General features: G+C 42.9%; 1 protein-coding gene across 2 annotated transcripts in view; it reads right to left on the bottom strand.

Annotated features, from left to right (window-relative positions):
• CR2 (complement C3d receptor 2) overlaps window positions 1-17,875 on the bottom strand; it is a 75,126-nt gene that overhangs the window by 33,049 nt on the left and 24,202 nt on the right. For both annotated transcript variants that reach the window (XM_077334840.1, XM_077334841.1), the window contains exons 12-19: window positions 11,497-11,679; window positions 11,190-11,289; window positions 8,818-8,903; window positions 8,325-8,516; window positions 7,910-8,092; window positions 4,861-5,043; window positions 657-839; window positions 378-560 (exon numbers count right to left, since the gene is read on the bottom strand). In XM_077334840.1, coding sequence (XP_077190955.1) covers window positions 378-560; window positions 657-839; window positions 4,861-5,043; window positions 7,910-8,092; window positions 8,325-8,516; window positions 8,818-8,903; window positions 11,190-11,289; window positions 11,497-11,679 — 1,293 coding nt within the window. The remainder of the gene's footprint in view (window positions 1-377; window positions 561-656; window positions 840-4,860; window positions 5,044-7,909; window positions 8,093-8,324; window positions 8,517-8,817; window positions 8,904-11,189; window positions 11,290-11,496; window positions 11,680-17,875) is intronic.

Raw genomic sequence — 17,875 nt, 5'->3', positions numbered from 1 at the left:
GGAGGGGTACGGGGGGTTGATCTTACATCCATGTAGAAGTTAAAGTTAGGTTCAATAATAATTGTGTGTGTGTGTGTAATCTTTAAAAGGGTCATCTTACATTCAAAATCATTTTTCTTAGTAAACAGAATATTCTTTCATCTAGTTTCAGAGGACATATTTTATTTGCACATTTCAATGGACTACAATGATGACAATGATTAATATTAATAATATTGACAAAATCAATCTGATGTCCCACTTCCTGTTTTGGATCAAACAATCCATTTCTGGATGGCTATGGGGCTGTGAACCTACACTGGCTCATAGGAACCACTATACTGTATAAAGACATGTCAAAATGTGAGGGATTGGGGGACAGTAAGAATTAAATGAACCTTTGCATTGTGGAAGTTCACTCCAGTTTGCAGAGTCTGAGCCTTGTAAAGTACAAGTAACCATAGGATCTCCCACAAGGGAATAGCCAGCATCACAAACATAGATAACAGACATCTGATATGAGAAGTTTGTTCCAAAATAGCTTCCATGGGCAATCTCTGGAGGCAATGGGCATGTCATAACTGAAAAGGAATGATACAAAATGTCAACTGAAGATTAACAGTATTTCCTCAATGTGCTTATGCCCAGCAACCAAGGTAAACAGGAAAATAAGATACCGTCACACTGAGGTATAGGTTGACTCCATGTTCCAGAAGTTGTACAGTGTCTGGAGGCATCACCAATGAGCAAGTAGCCAGGATTACAAGTATAATTTATATACACGCCAATGGGAAAGTTTGCCAGTCCATAGCCATCATGGTCACCATTGGATATAGAAGGAGGAGGTTTACACTGCAATACTAAAGCAAAGTCATCTGTCATGCTTCTCTCTAAACAAACTTTTAGCAAAGTACTAGGAACAGTAATCTTATGTAATTATGGCCTGTTTACTAGCACTGTGTTGTGTGTGCAGTTCTTTGCGACATTACATTTCTCTTTCATGCAATGACTTTTGGCTCTGAGATCCCCATTTCATCCTGGTGAAAGCTAGCTCATTCTACCAGGCTGGGAACCAAGCTTTTGCTTCAGAAATTAAACCTGCTCCTGCTCCATAGAAACACATTCTCATTGACAGAGAAGAAATCCAGTCAAAGTCTTGCATACCTCTGACACAGAGAGGCACAGGAATATCCCACGTATTGTCAGACTGGCATTGAATTGTACTGTTGCCTTTCAAGATATATCCATGATCACACTCAAATGTGACTTTCTCCATTGGTTTAAAGAGGAGTTTTGAGTTTGATTTTCTTCCGTTATAGAATTTCTGGACCAACACATCCGTTGACTGTAAATGTAAATTCAATATTACATCTAGCATAAGGACCAGAGATGTCTTAGTTTCAGAGAGATGTGGCTATGGGTTATATCTCCTTTTCTTTGTCCATACAGTATCCCAAGTTGAACATGTCCATCATTCACATCTCTACAGGTGATGTGAAAACCCTGGACTTGAATTTACCATGTTCTAAGGCAGTGGTCCCCAACCTTTTTATCACTGGGGACCACTCAATGCCAGGGACCACTCACCAGGGACCACTCAACACCTTTTACTGAGGCCCGGTGGGGGGGGTAGTTTACTCCTCTACTCTCAACCACTGCCCTAACGCTCTCTGATCGCTATGGTAATGTTTAAACATCCCTTCAAAATAAGATACAGACACGCCACAACAATGAACATAAGGAACATTTTATTTTCATGGAAATTTTAACTCATGACAATGACAAATCAATGGGAACCCTGAGCTTGTTTCTCTGCAACAAGATAGTCCCATCTGGGAGTGATGGGAGACAATGACACCCAAAGTGTGTTGTAAAGGGCCGGGGGGGGGGATGAAGTAAAGGGCCGGGGGGGGGGGAGAAGGCGTCCTTCGGGGCCCACCTCCAATTAGTCGAAGGACCACATGTGGTCCGAGGCCCACAGGTTGGGGATCGCTATTCTAAGGTAGTCAATTAGGTCTGAGCTGATCACTTGGCCTGTTTGATTTGTGCTGAGCAGCTGCTCATGCCTGACATATCGGTTTGCATTGGGTGTTTCCAGAACTGCACATGCTCATGGACACTGCTCATTCAGGTATTGATCAATAGCTATTAGCATCACTGAAGACTATTTTGCAAAACACTGAAGGTTAGGATTTTTTTGTTAAACACAGCACACATTGATAACTGATATGTAGATTTGTGAGAGATCTGTCTATTGAAGCAATTGTCTGCCAAACACTGGAGTTCTACAGCAAGGATGGGAAGGTGTATTGGTATCATGGAAGAAATGTATCTCAAGGAGATAGGTGACATTCCCTATTTATTTATTTGTTTATTTATTTGGTTATTTGTTCAGCTTCTTTCATTCCATTTTATCTATGTCGTGAAGTGAGAAATATGTTTTCCTAAATTATTTGTGATGCATGATGAGATTAATGGAGGGACCATCGTGGTCTTCATTTGTAAAGTGCCTTTTCTGCCCTGTCATTAGAGAGATGAAGATTGCTGTAAGCTGGTCTTGGAATAAAGCCAAATGGTTACAGGTGTCTTCTAGGAAGAGCTCTTGGCAGTCTGCCATGGTTTGCACAAGACTCTAAGATAAGAGACAACTTGCCTTCCTAGGCACAGGTGCTAGGATGGGGAAGAGAGCTGTGGAACAGATAAGGGCAAAATGCCAGGTCTGGATCTTAGCCATTGTCCCTATCTCATCCCACCTTATTTAAATGCTAAAAATCACACCCAGTTTTGATACGCAACCCTTGGGAGGGAAAGGATGAAGCATGCTACTCTCTGAATCATAATCTGCCTAGATCTAATAGGACGCTAATAAGGGTCTGGGTGAAGAGTGGACAGTTAGAATCTGGGCTGGGACTATTTGATAGTATAAAAGCAGCAACCTAAGGCAGCTGAGGGAGTCTGCCGGCTAGGACGTCACTTCATCAGGGAACTCTGCCAAGAAGAAGAAGCCTCTTATAACTGCAGAGACACAGGTACAGACTTAGTCTGAGACTTCTTTGCTATCAGGGTAGAGGCTTCTTGCCTGATATGCTAGGCTAATATTAGGGCCATTCCGCACTCATCCAAAATAGCACAATAGTTACAAATTGAAATTGCTACAGTTTTGCCATTATGCACAACGTTGTTGACAATCTGCAACACTCCTGAAACCGATCCGCAAAAAGCGCTTCGTTGTAGCGCTTTCAGGGAAATCCCAATAAGTGGATTCACCCTCCAGAAAGCGCTACACTCTTGCAACCAATCAGCAACACTAGTGAAAAAGTTCTCTGTGTTACCATTGTTGCGGTTTCTGCAAAGTCCCGCCCCCTAGCTCTCTCCTCTGATCTTCCAGCGAAGCAATCGCCATTTTTTTTCTCTGAGCGAGCGGAGATAAACGCACCGGCATGCCTTCATTTACCCAGCGAGGCTTCCCTGGCTGCAGAGCTGTTTTAAGTCACCAAGCACGAAACAACACACAGCCCCGTTTGCTGGTTTATTTTCCCTTTATTTTTACTGTATTTTCGGTAGAAAATCGCACCCGTGCCGGGGTGGGGGGTTCACTCGGGGGGAGCGTGGCAACGATGAAATGGCAGCTCAAACACCACCTGCTACCTAGATGGGTCTCTCCGTTGCAACGAATCAACGCAGATTCGTTGCAACGTGTGCTTTTTTTCAAAACTTCCTTAAAGGGAAAGGGGCTTTTTGGGATCATGATAATGCCCGCCCATTGGCTGTTTGACGGCCAGGGGCGGGATGAGCTTGACAATATCGCTTCCTGGCTTGCGATTTTTGCCGAGACCGGAAACCTGTGGGAAATGATAGAAACGCAACTGGATTCCACTACAAAGCCAGGTATACATAACGACGAATTCCACTATTTAAAATGGCGTTTTTTCGTCCCGCAACCAATTTGACTAGATGAACTACTGTTGTTCCAGTAGAGCTTGTCTAATGTTCATTTGATGTATCGTGCACATCCAATAAAATCTGTTGCCTGCATTGCTTATATCAATTAAATAACATGCCATAGCATTTTTTCTGACAGAGGTATAAGAGAATGGACTGATTCAAATATCCATTTAGCTACAAACTCTGCAAATTTATTACTATTATTATTACTATTGTTGTTGTTGTTGTTGTTATTATTATTATTATTAGATTTATTACTCACTGCTCCCAGCAAGCTGGCTCATAGCATGTTACAACATTAAAAACCCCAGAATAAAATATAGCCATCCCCAACTAAAGACCGTTCTGAGTCTGATGACGGACTAGCCCTCCCCACACCCCTCTGTTTAACAACTCCTCCATCTGACAACTCAGGGGAAAGATGTGATAGGAGGTGAGCCTGGTGTCCTGGCCAAACTGAGGAGGGGCCCTCGATTTTATTGCCACCTGGCCTCAACCAAATGCCCGCTGGAAGAGTCAAGCCACCGTCTTGTCCCCTCAACCATCCATCTGTACTATTTATTCAATAAGAAGTCCTTTTGGTCATTATGATGTTGGTGTTCTTCCTTTAAATGCCTGAAGAGACATGACAACACACACAGTCTTCCTGATATGTATATGCATCATTTGTGTGAACAGGGAAATGCATATATTTTCCAGGTTTGTCACATCTCAATTTCTGATTGCACATACTGAAATTAGAAAATTTCTTCTCACAGCAGAATTGTATTCCCTCCCCCAATTTAGCAATACTGGTGCCATGCCAGGGTCAGCAATGTATTAATGTCCAGGGTTTCAGACTGAATTGCCCAGCTTAGTGAAAAATCAGTTTAGATGACAAAAAGACAATATTTTCCTCTATTGCTGTTCACTAATAGCAAGAGAAGCATTAAATACCTTCACAGTGAGGCTGAGGAAGGCTCCAGTCTCCAGAAGATGTACAGGAAATAGAAGCTTTCCCAATAAGTGAATAGCCAGAATCACAAAAATAAGTGACAGACCTCTGGGAGAGAAAAATTTCTCCAACAGTTGCATTGTGGTGTCCATTGTCTATGTCTGGAGGTTCAGGGCAATGTAATACTAAAGTAAGAGAGAACGAAAGAAAAACAGTCATGAGAAAATACACAACAGCAGATAATTCACATTATTTTTTTAAAAAAACAGGGCAACAAATTGTGTCATGCCTGAGTGGTAATTAGTAGGCCAGAAACTCTGGTAGCCAGAAATACAAAATTAAATTGACTAAGGAAGTTACTTCAGGGAAGACTACCAAAGACAGAACTTATGGTACTTTCTGTACTGCTTGGGGTATATAAACCCTCATGTCAGCATTAAAGCAAATACCTGTAGCACTTAATCCGCTAGAAAACTCAAGAGGATAATTCTTTTTAACCTGATACAGAAAAAAATCTTCATTTTAAATTTTTTCTTCTAAATCATGCCAACTCTTTTTCCAGTCTCTAGTACAATGGAACAGTTATTTAGCATTTCTTTTAAGGGACAAACTACACATGATGCTGTGGACATGTTCAATTCCCCAGATTAGTAATTCAACTGCAAAAAGCTAATGCAGCAATATGAATCAGAGCAGTGTCACTGAAAGATGGAGGAACTTAGAATAAAAACGCACATCACTTTTGACATGTCAGGACTCGACAGCCTGACCTGATTTGTAATCAAATAGTAGCGCAGGGACTAACCTTTAAGAACTGTCATCCCATATGACTCTAAACTCTGACGGAGACAGAAGGGCTTCAGGATATTGCCCCATGCCATTTTCCCCAATTGAAATGGCTACAGAGGGCCTATTTGCTCTAAGTGTGTTATGAATAGACACATGGAGCCAGAGGAAGGGAACTGTTTCCATGGATACAAATAGTGAGGGGGGATAGTTTGATACTTCTCTTTTTCCCTTGAGGTGTTTAAAACGTCATATGATGATGTAGACTTCAAAAAGATATTTTAAAGTTAGTCCTCACTCTAATATTTGACAAGGAGTTGGGTAGGGAACACATGTCTTAACACATATCAAATGTAACATAATGTCAAATGTTCAGCCTGGAGAAAAGGAGGTTGAGAGGGGACATGATAGCCTTCTTTAAGTATTTGAAAAGTTGTCACTTGGAGGAGGGCAGGATGCTGTTTACGTTGGCTGCAGAGGAAAGGACGCGCAGTAATGGGTTTAAACTACAAGTACAACGACATAGAGCTTCTTGTGGCGCAGAGTGGTAAGGCAGCAGACATGCAGTCTGAAAGTTCTGCCCATGAGGCTGGGAGTTTGATCCCAGCAGCCAGCTCAAGGTCGACTCAGCCTTCCATCCTTCCGAGGTCGGTAAAATAAGTACCCAGCTTGCTGGGGGGTAAACGGTAATGACTGGGGAAGGCACTGGCAAACTACCCCGTATTGAGTCTGCCATGAAAACACTAGAGGGCGTCGTCCCAAGGGTCAGACATGACCCGCAGCTTGCACAGGGGATACCTTTACCTACAACGATATAGGCTAGATATCAGGAAAACATTTTCAGAGTAGTTCAGCAGTGGAATAGGCTGCCTAAGGAGGTGGTGAGCTCCCCCTCACTGGCAGTCGTCAAGCAAAGGTTGGATGCACACTTCTCTTGGATGCTTTAGGATGCTTTGGGCTGATCCTGCATGGAGCAGGGGGTTGGACTAGATGGCCTGTATGGCCCCTTCCAACTCTATGATTCTAATGATGGCTGAACCACAACCCCCTTCAACCTTTCCTTCATTGTGTTTTCATTGTGCTTTAATCAGCACAGTAACAATAATGAATAAGTTGGCTGCAAAGGAAAGGACATGGAGTAATGGGTTTAAACCAGTGGTCCCCAACCCTTTTCAGGCTGGGGACCGGTGGCAGCAGGGAGGGCGATTGCCCAGCCACAAATGCGCACATGCGCCACACGTGGCCGAATATGTGCACATGCGCCATGCGTGGCTGAAAATTTGCATGTGTGGCACTTTCACGCATGTGCGAATGTGCTGCACACGTGCGTTTTGGCCATGCATGGTGCATGAGCACATGCGCGGCTTGGCCGTGCATGCGCATTGCGCGTGCACGGCCCTGCTTCCCTCTCCCCCCCTCCCACAGTAAGAAGCTTGCCGGGCTGCAAGCTTGTGGCCTGGGAAGTTTCTTACTGTGGGGGGGGGCGCGGGGAGTGGGAGCCGCAGCCCGGTACCAGGGGACCACCGGTTTAAACTACAAGTACAACGATATAGGCTAGATATCAGGAAAAAATTTTCACAGTCAGAGTAGTTCAGCAATGGAATAGGCTGCCTAAGGAGGTGGTGAGCTCCCCCTCACTGGAAGTCTTCAAGCAAAGGTTGGATACACACTTTTCTTGGATGCTTTAGGATGCTTAGGGCTGATCCTGCGTAGAGCAGGGGGTTGGACTAGATGGCCTGTATGGCCCCTTCCAACTCTATGATTCTATGATTCTATAAATTGTGGCCCTTATTCTCATATTGTTTCTCTGGTCAGAAATGTCTCCTGTCCAAGCTGCTATAAACTGTTTCTAAGGCCTTTTTCTTTCTGTGTCTTTTTCTTCTAAGGTCTTAAAGCAGCCTGGGGACTGGAATGTCAGGTCAGAGTCACCCACTGATGCCTTTTGCAGCTGAATTACATGTGCAGAAAGCCAAACATGAGTCCACAGCGGAATATACAACTCTTTCTACATATGTTTTCTTTTTACATTTGTGTGCATGTGTAAAGTGTTGCCAAGTCATAGCTGGCTTATGGTGACGTCATTATTTTTACTTACGTGTGCTATAAAACGTATGGCCTACAGAATAATCTTCAAATTAGTGCCCAGTTAGAAACAAGATAATTTTTCATCACATTAATCAATCACCAGCACTTCGATTGCAGGCAGAGAACCCCAATTGCAAGCAGAGCATCTCCTATAAGTGAAATTTCTCTATTTTTACTTGCCCCATTCACAGAGAGGTACAGGAGGGTCCCAAGTGCCATCGGCCTGGCAATAGATCTCCCTTGAGCCAGTTAGTACGTGGCCAGCACTGCAGCCCAAAGTAACCTTGTGCTTATAGGTATAGTTGCCAGAATCACCAGCCACTATGCTTCCATTCTCAACTTGAGGAGCTGGACAAGGAGTCACTGGAAAAAAAATATACTTTAATGGAGAGGCGCAAGTGCATTAGGTCTGCATTCTGTATATCTGAACTTTTATTACTGGACAGTGGGTTAGGATTTACTATTTTAGGGATATGGATAGCTTTTGTTGGGCAATATCTGTTCAAATGCTTCCCAAGATGATCCCAAGTTCATGCTTGAAAGTAGGACTTTTATATACAAGCAATAAAAGAACTTGTGTTTGTGAGAAACACACCTCCACAGGATTGACAACCAACCCACACTCCATTTTCCCCATCCTTAGTAGTACAGTGAATAAAAGGATCTCCAACATGAACATAGCCTTTGTCACAGGTGTAAGTTACAGCATCCCCATAGGAATAGTTTTCTTTGTATTTGCCTTCCTGCTTGCCATGGGGAATATCTGGAGGTGGGTAACATTGTATGCCTAGAGAAAAAGATAGAAAAGAATATTTTTAAGGTCATTATTTGAATCATTTGTTCTTCTTTAACAGAAAGTATTCTACTAGGAGCTTCTGTTACCAACAGGTAAAGCCAAATGGTGTTATCTACATAAGTTCTAAAGTAATTTTAGCCACAGCTATTGTTCCCAGTTTGACACTTTCTTGTTGTAAGTCTGTAATGCTACCTGAATGATGCCAGCATATTTCCTACCACTTTAATTTTCAATTTAATTTAATTTCAAAAAGAAATTTGCATGCATAGATTTAAAGCTGTGTCCTACTTACGTTGACAAAATGGAATTTCACCACTCCATATTACATTTTGGCCAGATAGCACACATCTTATGGAAGGCTGACCGATTAGCTTGTGCCTACAATGAAACAGAAGAATGTCTGGATTTCCATTTTCCTTATCATTTCCTTTCTTCTGCAAAACATATAATGTAGGCATTTGGTACCTGAAAGTAACTAGGCCCTTCTGACCTAAAGCATATAACTAGGATTGTATTTTGAGTTACTATCACAGGAAAGAATATGCATTTGCAGCAAGGATTCTGACAAATCCTTATGAGACCCAATGCTTGGGGCCTAATTACATCCATTCCTATTAGCTGAGAACCAGGCCTCTTTTGGGACTTGCAGATGTGGGTTTATAAACCACAGACCCAAGAAACAAATATTCTATTAATTATTTCACATATAGTAAGAAAGTATAAACTTTAAATATGAACCACTGTAAGGGAAGAAATAAGCAGCTCACTATATGGGTTCATATTTCAGTGCAAATTTATTTATACTTATTTGAGGACAAATCAAACAATGGAACTTTGTGTTATTTCATTCTTAATGGGTAGGTGGAGTGAGGTAGATATTACTGGTAGTAAGCAAGCAGTAGCTGAGTTCCATCTGTACTAAGCTGTCCTCCTTTCCCTGAAGGTACTATGAAGCTTGGAGGCATGAACCTTTGGGTGGAATTCAGAGTCTAAGGGATTTTTAGTCATTTTAGTAATGGAGCAGATATTAAAGGGAGCGATCTACAAACATCTGGAGGACAATTTGGTGATCCAAGGAAGTCAGCATGGATTTGTCTCCAACAGGTCCTGCCAGACCAACCTAGTTTCCTTTTTTGACCAAGTAACAGGTTTGCTGGATCGGGGAAATTTGGTTGATGTCATTTACTTGGATTTTAGTAAAGCTTTTGACAAGGTTCCCCATGATGTTCTGATGGATAAGTTGAAGGACTGCAATCTGGATTTTCAGATCGTTAGGTGGATAGGGAATTGGTTAGAGAACCGCACTCAAAGAGTTGTTGTCAATGGTGTTTCATCAGACTGGAGAGAGGTGAGTAGCGGGGTACCTCAGGGTTCGGTGCTCGGCCCGGTACTTTTTAACATATTTATTAATGATCTAGATGAGGGGGTGGAGGGACTACTCATCAAGTTCGCAGATGACACCAAATTGGGAGGACTGGCAAATACTCCGGAAGATAGAGACAGAGTTCAACGAGATCTGAACACAATGGAAAAATGGGCAAATGAGAACAAGATGCAATTCAATAAAGATAAGTGTAAAGTTCTGCATCTGGGTCAGAAAAATGAAAAGCATGCCTACTGGATGGGGGATACGCTTCTAGGTAACACTGTGTGTGAACGAGACCTTGGGGTACTTGTGGATTGTAAACTAAACATGAGCAGGCAGTGTGATGCAGCGGTAAAATAGGCAAATGCCATTTTGGGCTGTATCAACAGAGGCATCACATCAAAATCACAAGATGTCATAGTTCCATTGTATACGGCACTGGTCAGACCACACCTGGAGTACTGTGTGCAGTTCTGGAGGCCTCACTTCAAGAAGGACATCGATAAAATTGAAAGGGTACAGAGGAGAGCGACGAAGATGATCTGGGGCCAAGGGACCAAGCCCTATGAAGATAGGTTGAGGGACTTGGGAATGTTCAGCCTGGAGAAAAGGAGGTTGAGAGGGGACATGATAGCCCTCTTTAAGTATTTGAAAGGTTGTCACTTGGAGGAGGGCAGGATGCTGTTTCTGCTGGCTGCAGAGGAAAGGACACGCAGTAATGGGTTTAAACTTCAAGTACAACGATATAGGCTAGATATCAGGAAAAAGTTTTTCACAGTCAGAGTAGTTCAGCAGTGGAATAGGCTGCCTAAGGAGGTGGTGAGCGCCCCCTCACTGGAAATCTTCAAGCAAAGGTTGGATACACACTTTTCTTGGATGCTTTAGGATGCTTAGGGCTAATCCTGCGTTGAGCAGGGGGTTGGACTAGATGGCCTGTATGGCCCCTTCCAACTCTATGATTCTATGATTCTATGATTAGCCCATTTCCACTGGAAGAGTCAGCTACAGAATCCAGACCAGCCCAAGATCTCCTCTCTCTCTCTCATCTGGTTGGCTTATTTATATTGTATTCTATTTGTATTGATGTAAATAAACATCCATAGGACAGGACTACAAGGGCAGTATTTCCTGATACTTCCTGACTGACAAGCAAAAATCAGCTACAAAAACTTTTATTGCCAGTAGATTTTGTGATGAACATTTTCCCCCAGAAGATGTCTTCTTGTTTGCAGCTATTAGAGGCAAAGGAGCCTAACTCAGAAACAGAATTTGCAGTTATTGATCTCTCTGGCACTTACCCAACATCACAGGTGAAATTTACAGTGGAACCAAAGAGAATATCTTCTGGCACAATCAACCTGCCATTCTCAGGGTCTCCTGGATTTCTACATGATTTCTCTAAGAGAAGAAAAAGATAAATATTATGATTTTGTGTCAATGTGCAAAAAGTACTGTATGATTACTACTGTATTTCATTTTTTAAAGTAGATTTGTAATTTAGACATTATGAAATTATCTTGGGTTAAGGACTGTTCCATTCTTTCTCTGTCTTATAACTAATAACATCATATTCATATTCTATATAGACATTTTTTAAAAACTCACTTCGGCAGAATTCATGAATGTCTGACCACATCAGATTACTAAGGCACTTAGCAGATGTTCTAAGTCCAGCGTAGCCTGGTTGGCACATATATTTCACAGTTGAATTAACAGGGAAGGAAGTCTTGTTTTTATATTCATCAGTTAGCTCTGCAAATTTTAATGACATTGGGGGGCCACAGCTTCCTATCAATGAAAAATGTGAGAGGGAAAATTAGATGGTTATGAAACTGTTCAAAATTCAGTCTTTTGGTTCTGATCTTTGGATTGATTATCATGTGTTTGAATTGTGATCCAAAGATGAAGGGTCATTACTAAGCCAACCTCTCATTGGCTTGTGTAGCCTGGTGGGTTGGGGAAGGATGCTCCTTAGTGCTGAATATCAACCCATAGTAGTAATTAGCCAGTTCAAGTACAATGCAAGGAAAAAATGCACCTGAGTTCAGTTGAAAGCCACACATAAAATCATATGTAACATATATACATCCATCATATTATTTATGAACTAGCTGCAAAGTCTGTTCCTAAAAACGTGCCCTAAAAATGTGCCCCTGGCCAGGCAGCTTAAGGTGGCCTTGGGCGGCAGCTCGCAGCCAAATCAAGTGGGGTGGGCGGGGGCTGGGCAGCTTGTTAGCAAGGCCAAGACAGAGCTCCTTAGCAGGCAGTCAGCAAGCCAGGAGGCCCTCGTTAGCAAGCCCTCCACCATGACCCTTTGCCCAAGGCCTTTCCCCTTAATTGCTGCTGGCTCCAGGCACTGAGGCATCTGAGAGCAAAGAGACTAGAGTTCAGGACTGGTGGGCGGGAGCTGCAAGGGCCAATCAGGGCAAAGCTGGCTGCACCCTGATTGGCCCTATTCCAACTTGGACAGCTGGACACGTTCCACCCCTAGGCTGTTTCAGAAATATATAGAGGAACAACAATGGATAAGGATTGGGCATTTAGAAGGCAGCCTAGATATGAAACATACAGTCCATAGTGTCTACTATAGTCCAAAGAACAATTGGCAAATTCCTGGCAAAGAAGGCGAAACTCGTGCAGGACAGATAACTCAAAGAAGCGAACTGACTGACTCATACATTGAAGATTAATTAACAAATGAATATGATCAGGAATCTGATATCTAGAAAATATTGATTCAATGTGTTCCCCTATACCCACCACTTCATTCTTTCTTTCCTGATTTTAATATACAGGTATGGCTACTTTCTCTTCTGTTTCACAAACACACCGATCACAATCTTTTTTCTCTTCTGCACACATTCCACTAGTTTGCTGATGCTGCTTCATTTCCGGTGGTCTATTTAGAGTTGGGATAAATCAGCCAGAGCACTTTGTTGAAGTACACCTAGAAGGGGAATAGTGGTATTTTGCAGAGGTATTGAATCTGGCTGTTGTTGAGCCAATACTCTACCGTAGCCCCATGCACTGCTACTGTTCAGGCTAAGTGTTCTGGAATCACAAGGCTGCCACAAGACCTCATTGGGTGGTCCCACTTTTTGAGCTAAGAATGTTTGGCAGTTGCTAGGCATTGACTCCTCTATTAAACAGTCCTAGCAGCAGATGACTCTTCAGCATGGTGTAGTGGTTAAGAGCAGTGGCCTCTAAACTGGGCAACCAGGTTTGATTCCCCATTCCTCCACATGCAGCCAGCTGGGTGACCTTGGGCTAGTCACAGTTCTCAGAGCTCTCTCAACCCCACCTACTTCACAGGGTGTCTGTTGTGGGGAGAGGAAGGGAAAGGCGATTGTAAGACACTTTGAGACCCCTTTGGGTAGTGAAAAGCTAGGTATAAAACCAATTCTTCTAGCATCATAACTATCTACTGTATGTTTTCTTGGATTATCACTTTTCTAATAAAATCTCTCCCAGTCTCTTAACTTTCTTTGCAGGGAAAATACTTGAGATCCCATTTATATTAGATGTTCCTTTCTGTAATTTTCCTATGACAGCTATATCAAGATGGAGCAACCAGTATTGCACAGATATATATGTCCATTGGGAACTTTTTTGTTGCTTTTATCCTCTGCTGTAATACTTCCCATTGCTGAATTTCATTTTGTGCCAGACGTAACTCTTTAAGCTGGTGGTCCCCAACCTTTTCATCACCGGGGACCAGTCAACGCTTGACAATTTTACTGAGGGCCAGGGGGGGTAGTCTTTTGCTGAGGGACGTCACTGCCTGAGCCCCTGCTCCACTTGCTTTCCCACTGGCGCCCCTGACTTCCTGCCACCCGCTGGGTGGCACTACCAGCAGCAGCTGCGCAGTGCCATGCCGAGGGGGAGCCCCAGCTATGGCGGCTTGCTGGAGAGCACCAAAGGTGAGCCGGTGGCAGAGTGGCAGGGCAGCCCCCAAGGCAGCAGCCGGGGAGGACGACGAGCAGGAGCCGCTGCCCGGTACCAACTGATCTACGGACTGGTACCGGTCTCCAGACCAGGGGTTGGGGACCACTGCTTTAAGCAACTGTTTCTAGAAGACACTCACAAGACCTTTTTTCCTGAGTGCTTATAGACTCTTTGAGTACTTGAGAACCCATCATTTTATGAAGTACTTATTTATGCTTATAACTAGCATTATTTTGCACTGTTACTTCCAGTCTTATATGTAATTTCTGATGATTTTTCCAGGGACCACTTCTGATTGTCTCATTTGCCCTTAAAACTGAATGTTACTATGAGTGATTCAAAGTGCATATATAAAGTCAACACTGAACTCTACAAGGTCTGTGAGATGGAAAGAAAGGCAAGTGGCTGAATCATGTTTAAAACATGCCCCAAAATGTAGATCTTAATTATTTTCACCTTCTTCCAAATCATGCAGCACCATTAGGAAAGAGTTGCATCAATTTGAATATAAAGTAAATATATGATTTATTTTGTGGTTAGTTTGTGAATCCAGGATTTACCCCTCAGATGATCACTGAATCTTGGCATGTTTTCAGATACCCACCCTGCTTCACAATGTCTAATGGAGGGCAAAGCTCTGTGATATCATGGGGTTCCTTACCATTGGCTGATAGCATCATGAGAATCTAAAGCTGATCTTTGGAATCCTTAGCCACACTTGATACAACAAGCAACCAATGGTTTACATTCCCTCTTCCAGAGACTAGGGAACAAAATTGCCTCTTTTTTCACACTGACTGTTTCTTCCTACCAAATTAAGAAAACTCTTCTTTCTGCTTTCAGTGCACAACCCCCTCCCCCAATAAACTCAATCAAACACACTCCCCATGACATTCTGTCTCTGCTCATTCTCATAGCTAATGCTTGCCGAAGATACTGTGTTTCTTTTGCCAGCCAAATAGTGTTCACTCCCCAACTCCCCACTGGAAGCTCAAAAGTATCCCATACACCCCCACCTATTTGCGCGCACTCAAACACAAAGATTAATTGCATTCTATGAATTTTAATAAAACAAGCAGATTATTCACAAGAACAATTGAAAACACAAACACGCATAGCCTAGATATCAAAGGGGAGGGAGACAGTGTAGACTTTGAGGAGCCTCTAGCAGTGGTCACAGATAAACTACCTGATGGTTTTGTGTATCAGCTCTTGAGAAGTGCCTGAGGTGTATATGCATGTATTGGCTTCTGAGCATGGGAAGGTTCCCCCATGGTTGTGGTAGCTGCTTATTAACTTTAGATTACTGAAGCAATAGAAGCATGTTGTCTCTTGATTAGCACATATTGTACAGGATGTAGAACACTATGAGTATGTCCACCACCAGATCTTCCTCCACAGCCCATGGCATGTACAGTGACTGCCAGAATGACTTCCAACAACTAAGACTAGTTGTGATGGTAATTGTGGGAATACAGTAGGAGTTCATGAACCATGTCTAAATAAGGTATGCCTGATCTCCATCAGTGCCCAGTTGGAAGATGTTTCCTTAATCCACTTTGTTAGCCAGTAGGGCTATCCAGATGATGGCTACATGTGATTCCTGCAAGGCATGTCAATATCCACATCCAAGAACAACCATGGAAATTAATGAAGTCTGAAGGACCATGCTGTCGTAGTATTCCTTGCCATGACACTGCTCAGTCTCAACATAAGGACAATCAGTCAGGACCAGATAGTCTGGAAACTCCAACTACAGAAACCCTGCTATCAATTCCCCTTCACCACACAGTTTGAAAACCAAGCACAATAAAAGTTAATTGATGATACTTGCCACATTGCAGAAGATTTTGCAGCCAAATAAGGTAATCTGACAAATTGTTTCTCAGCTCCAGGTACAAGAAACTGAAAACCAACTTGCACAGGGTATTGAACAACCTTTTCAGAATTGAAACCAGTATTTGCCATCACTGTGACTTTGGTGATTCAGGATGTGGTTCATCTTCTCAGCTATGTACTAGAAGGACTCTTGGGATATGGAGAACAAAACCATATAATGCTGATTTGCCCCATTCATTAGTTTTGCTCAGAAGTTGTTTTGCCTCACCAAGGATTAGCAATGTATGGAGGTGGGACCATTTCTTGCTATTGCCAACACCCACAGCTGTAGGGTTGTTTCCTGGTTTTAGTTGCACTCTGGGACGAAAAAAAACAACTTCTACAAAGGTGTATTCCCCAGAGAACTATGCTTGGGAGCCATAATTAGTGTGGGAGGGATACATGCTATTCTTTAGACAAGGAATTGCAATACCATCCTTAGTCTGCTGCGGATGGGCTGGAGTGAAAAGCAAAGCACTGCAAAAGCTGATTTTGGCAGCTTCTTTTGAAAAAGCAGTTGGCAGAATCCTGGCAAAGCAGTTAAGGTTAGACTTCAATTTTGGGCCACTTTATTCTTTCCTGGCCATTGGTCTCCCTGCCAGCATACATCCAAGGAGGAAAGAACTAAAAGTTGCTGCTCTGCATGATCAGAGGTTATTTTTAGCTGAATCTCCATCCTCTGAATCCTTTTGGCAAGGGTAGTGAAGTTATGGTCCAGAGCAGACAAGCAGGATGAAACCTGATTATTTCGTGCAGCCGGATGATCTGATTTTGCCTCAGTACTCTGGCTTAGGTTTGGGAGAACTATGGGGAGGAGGAGAAAAGAGACAGAAATGGACTACTTATTGTCAGGTGCAACAAACACTTCCCCATTAAGCCTCTTCCATGATGCAATGCTTCCATTAGGGTCCTCTCCTAAAACAACCACTCTGGACCCAGGAGAGCTGAATAATTACGGCTCAGTCTCTAATATTCCATTATTCAGCAAGGTGATTGAATGATTGGTAGCTGGCCTGGATTAATAAGATTGCTTGGATCCATTTTCATGTGGTTTCAGGTCTTCTTATGGGACTAAGACAGAACTTGTCACTCTGGTGGATGACATCTACTGGGAGATGGATGGGAGAGTGCAACCCTATTAATTTTCCTGGCCCTCCCTCAGCATTTTCAGTACCATGTATCATGATATCCTTCTGGATTGTCTTTTGGGATTGGGACTGTACTGTGATGATTTGTGTTCTGTGGTGCAGGAGGATTACTGCTCTGCCCCTTGACCTCTGGCCTCTGGGTTTCCCCCAAGGTACCATTTTGTCCCTCATGCTTTTCAACATCTACATAAAGTTTCTGAGAGAGATAATCCAGTTATTTGGGCTGACATTCAGCTCTATCTCATGCTACCAGCAGACCCAATGGAGGCTGTGGGAACTGTGAACAGGTGCCTGGAGGATGTTTTGGAATGTGTGAGAGCTAAGGAGCTGAAACTCTGGCAAAACAGAGTTGCTACTGGTGGGGAAAGTACTGACTCAGAAAATGGGTTATCCCATTCTGGATGAGGTTGCATTCCCATACACACACACAACAGCAGGTTCGCAGTTAAGGGGTGTGCTCCTGGACCTGGACCTCCTGTTGGATAAACAGGTGGCAGTGATAACCAGTGGTGCCTTTCTGGGATGATGGTATGCTTGCTAGATTCCAGAAGTTTCAAGCTAGTTAAGTCTGGTCATGATCAGTAAGAAAGAATGAACCATTAGGAGCGAATAGGGCACCAAGTACAGAGGAGGATAGTGAAGACAATTCATCTCACGTTTTCTTCTGAATCCTGAATATGTGGAAGACAGGTGGACAAAGTTTCCTTTGCAAACCATTCCCACAACAAAGTGAGGAGATGTGAGGAGTGGTTTCATCATGCTTGTTTAATTGGGTGGGGCAAGGAAGCTCTTAGTGAGAGGCGGTGAAAGGTGAAGGTATATTTGGTGTCAAGCTGTTCTTACTAGACATCTCTGCAACTCAGCTGGATGGAAAGTTTTGTTGGGATTAAGCCCAGATATTGCATTCATTCATCATTCAAAAAACATTTATCGAGACTAAATATGGTAATGAACCAATTTCAGATTCTTATCATAATTGCTGATGTTGCCTACATTCAGATGATTATTTCGTA

The sequence above is a fragment of the Paroedura picta genome, chromosome 4 (assembly GCF_049243985.1).
Source record: "Paroedura picta isolate Pp20150507F chromosome 4, Ppicta_v3.0, whole genome shotgun sequence".
NCBI classification, from domain to species: Eukaryota; Metazoa; Chordata; class Lepidosauria; order Squamata; family Gekkonidae; genus Paroedura; species Paroedura picta.
The sequence above is the reverse complement of the archived record's forward strand: the minus strand, read 5'-3'. Positions and strand labels throughout refer to the sequence as shown.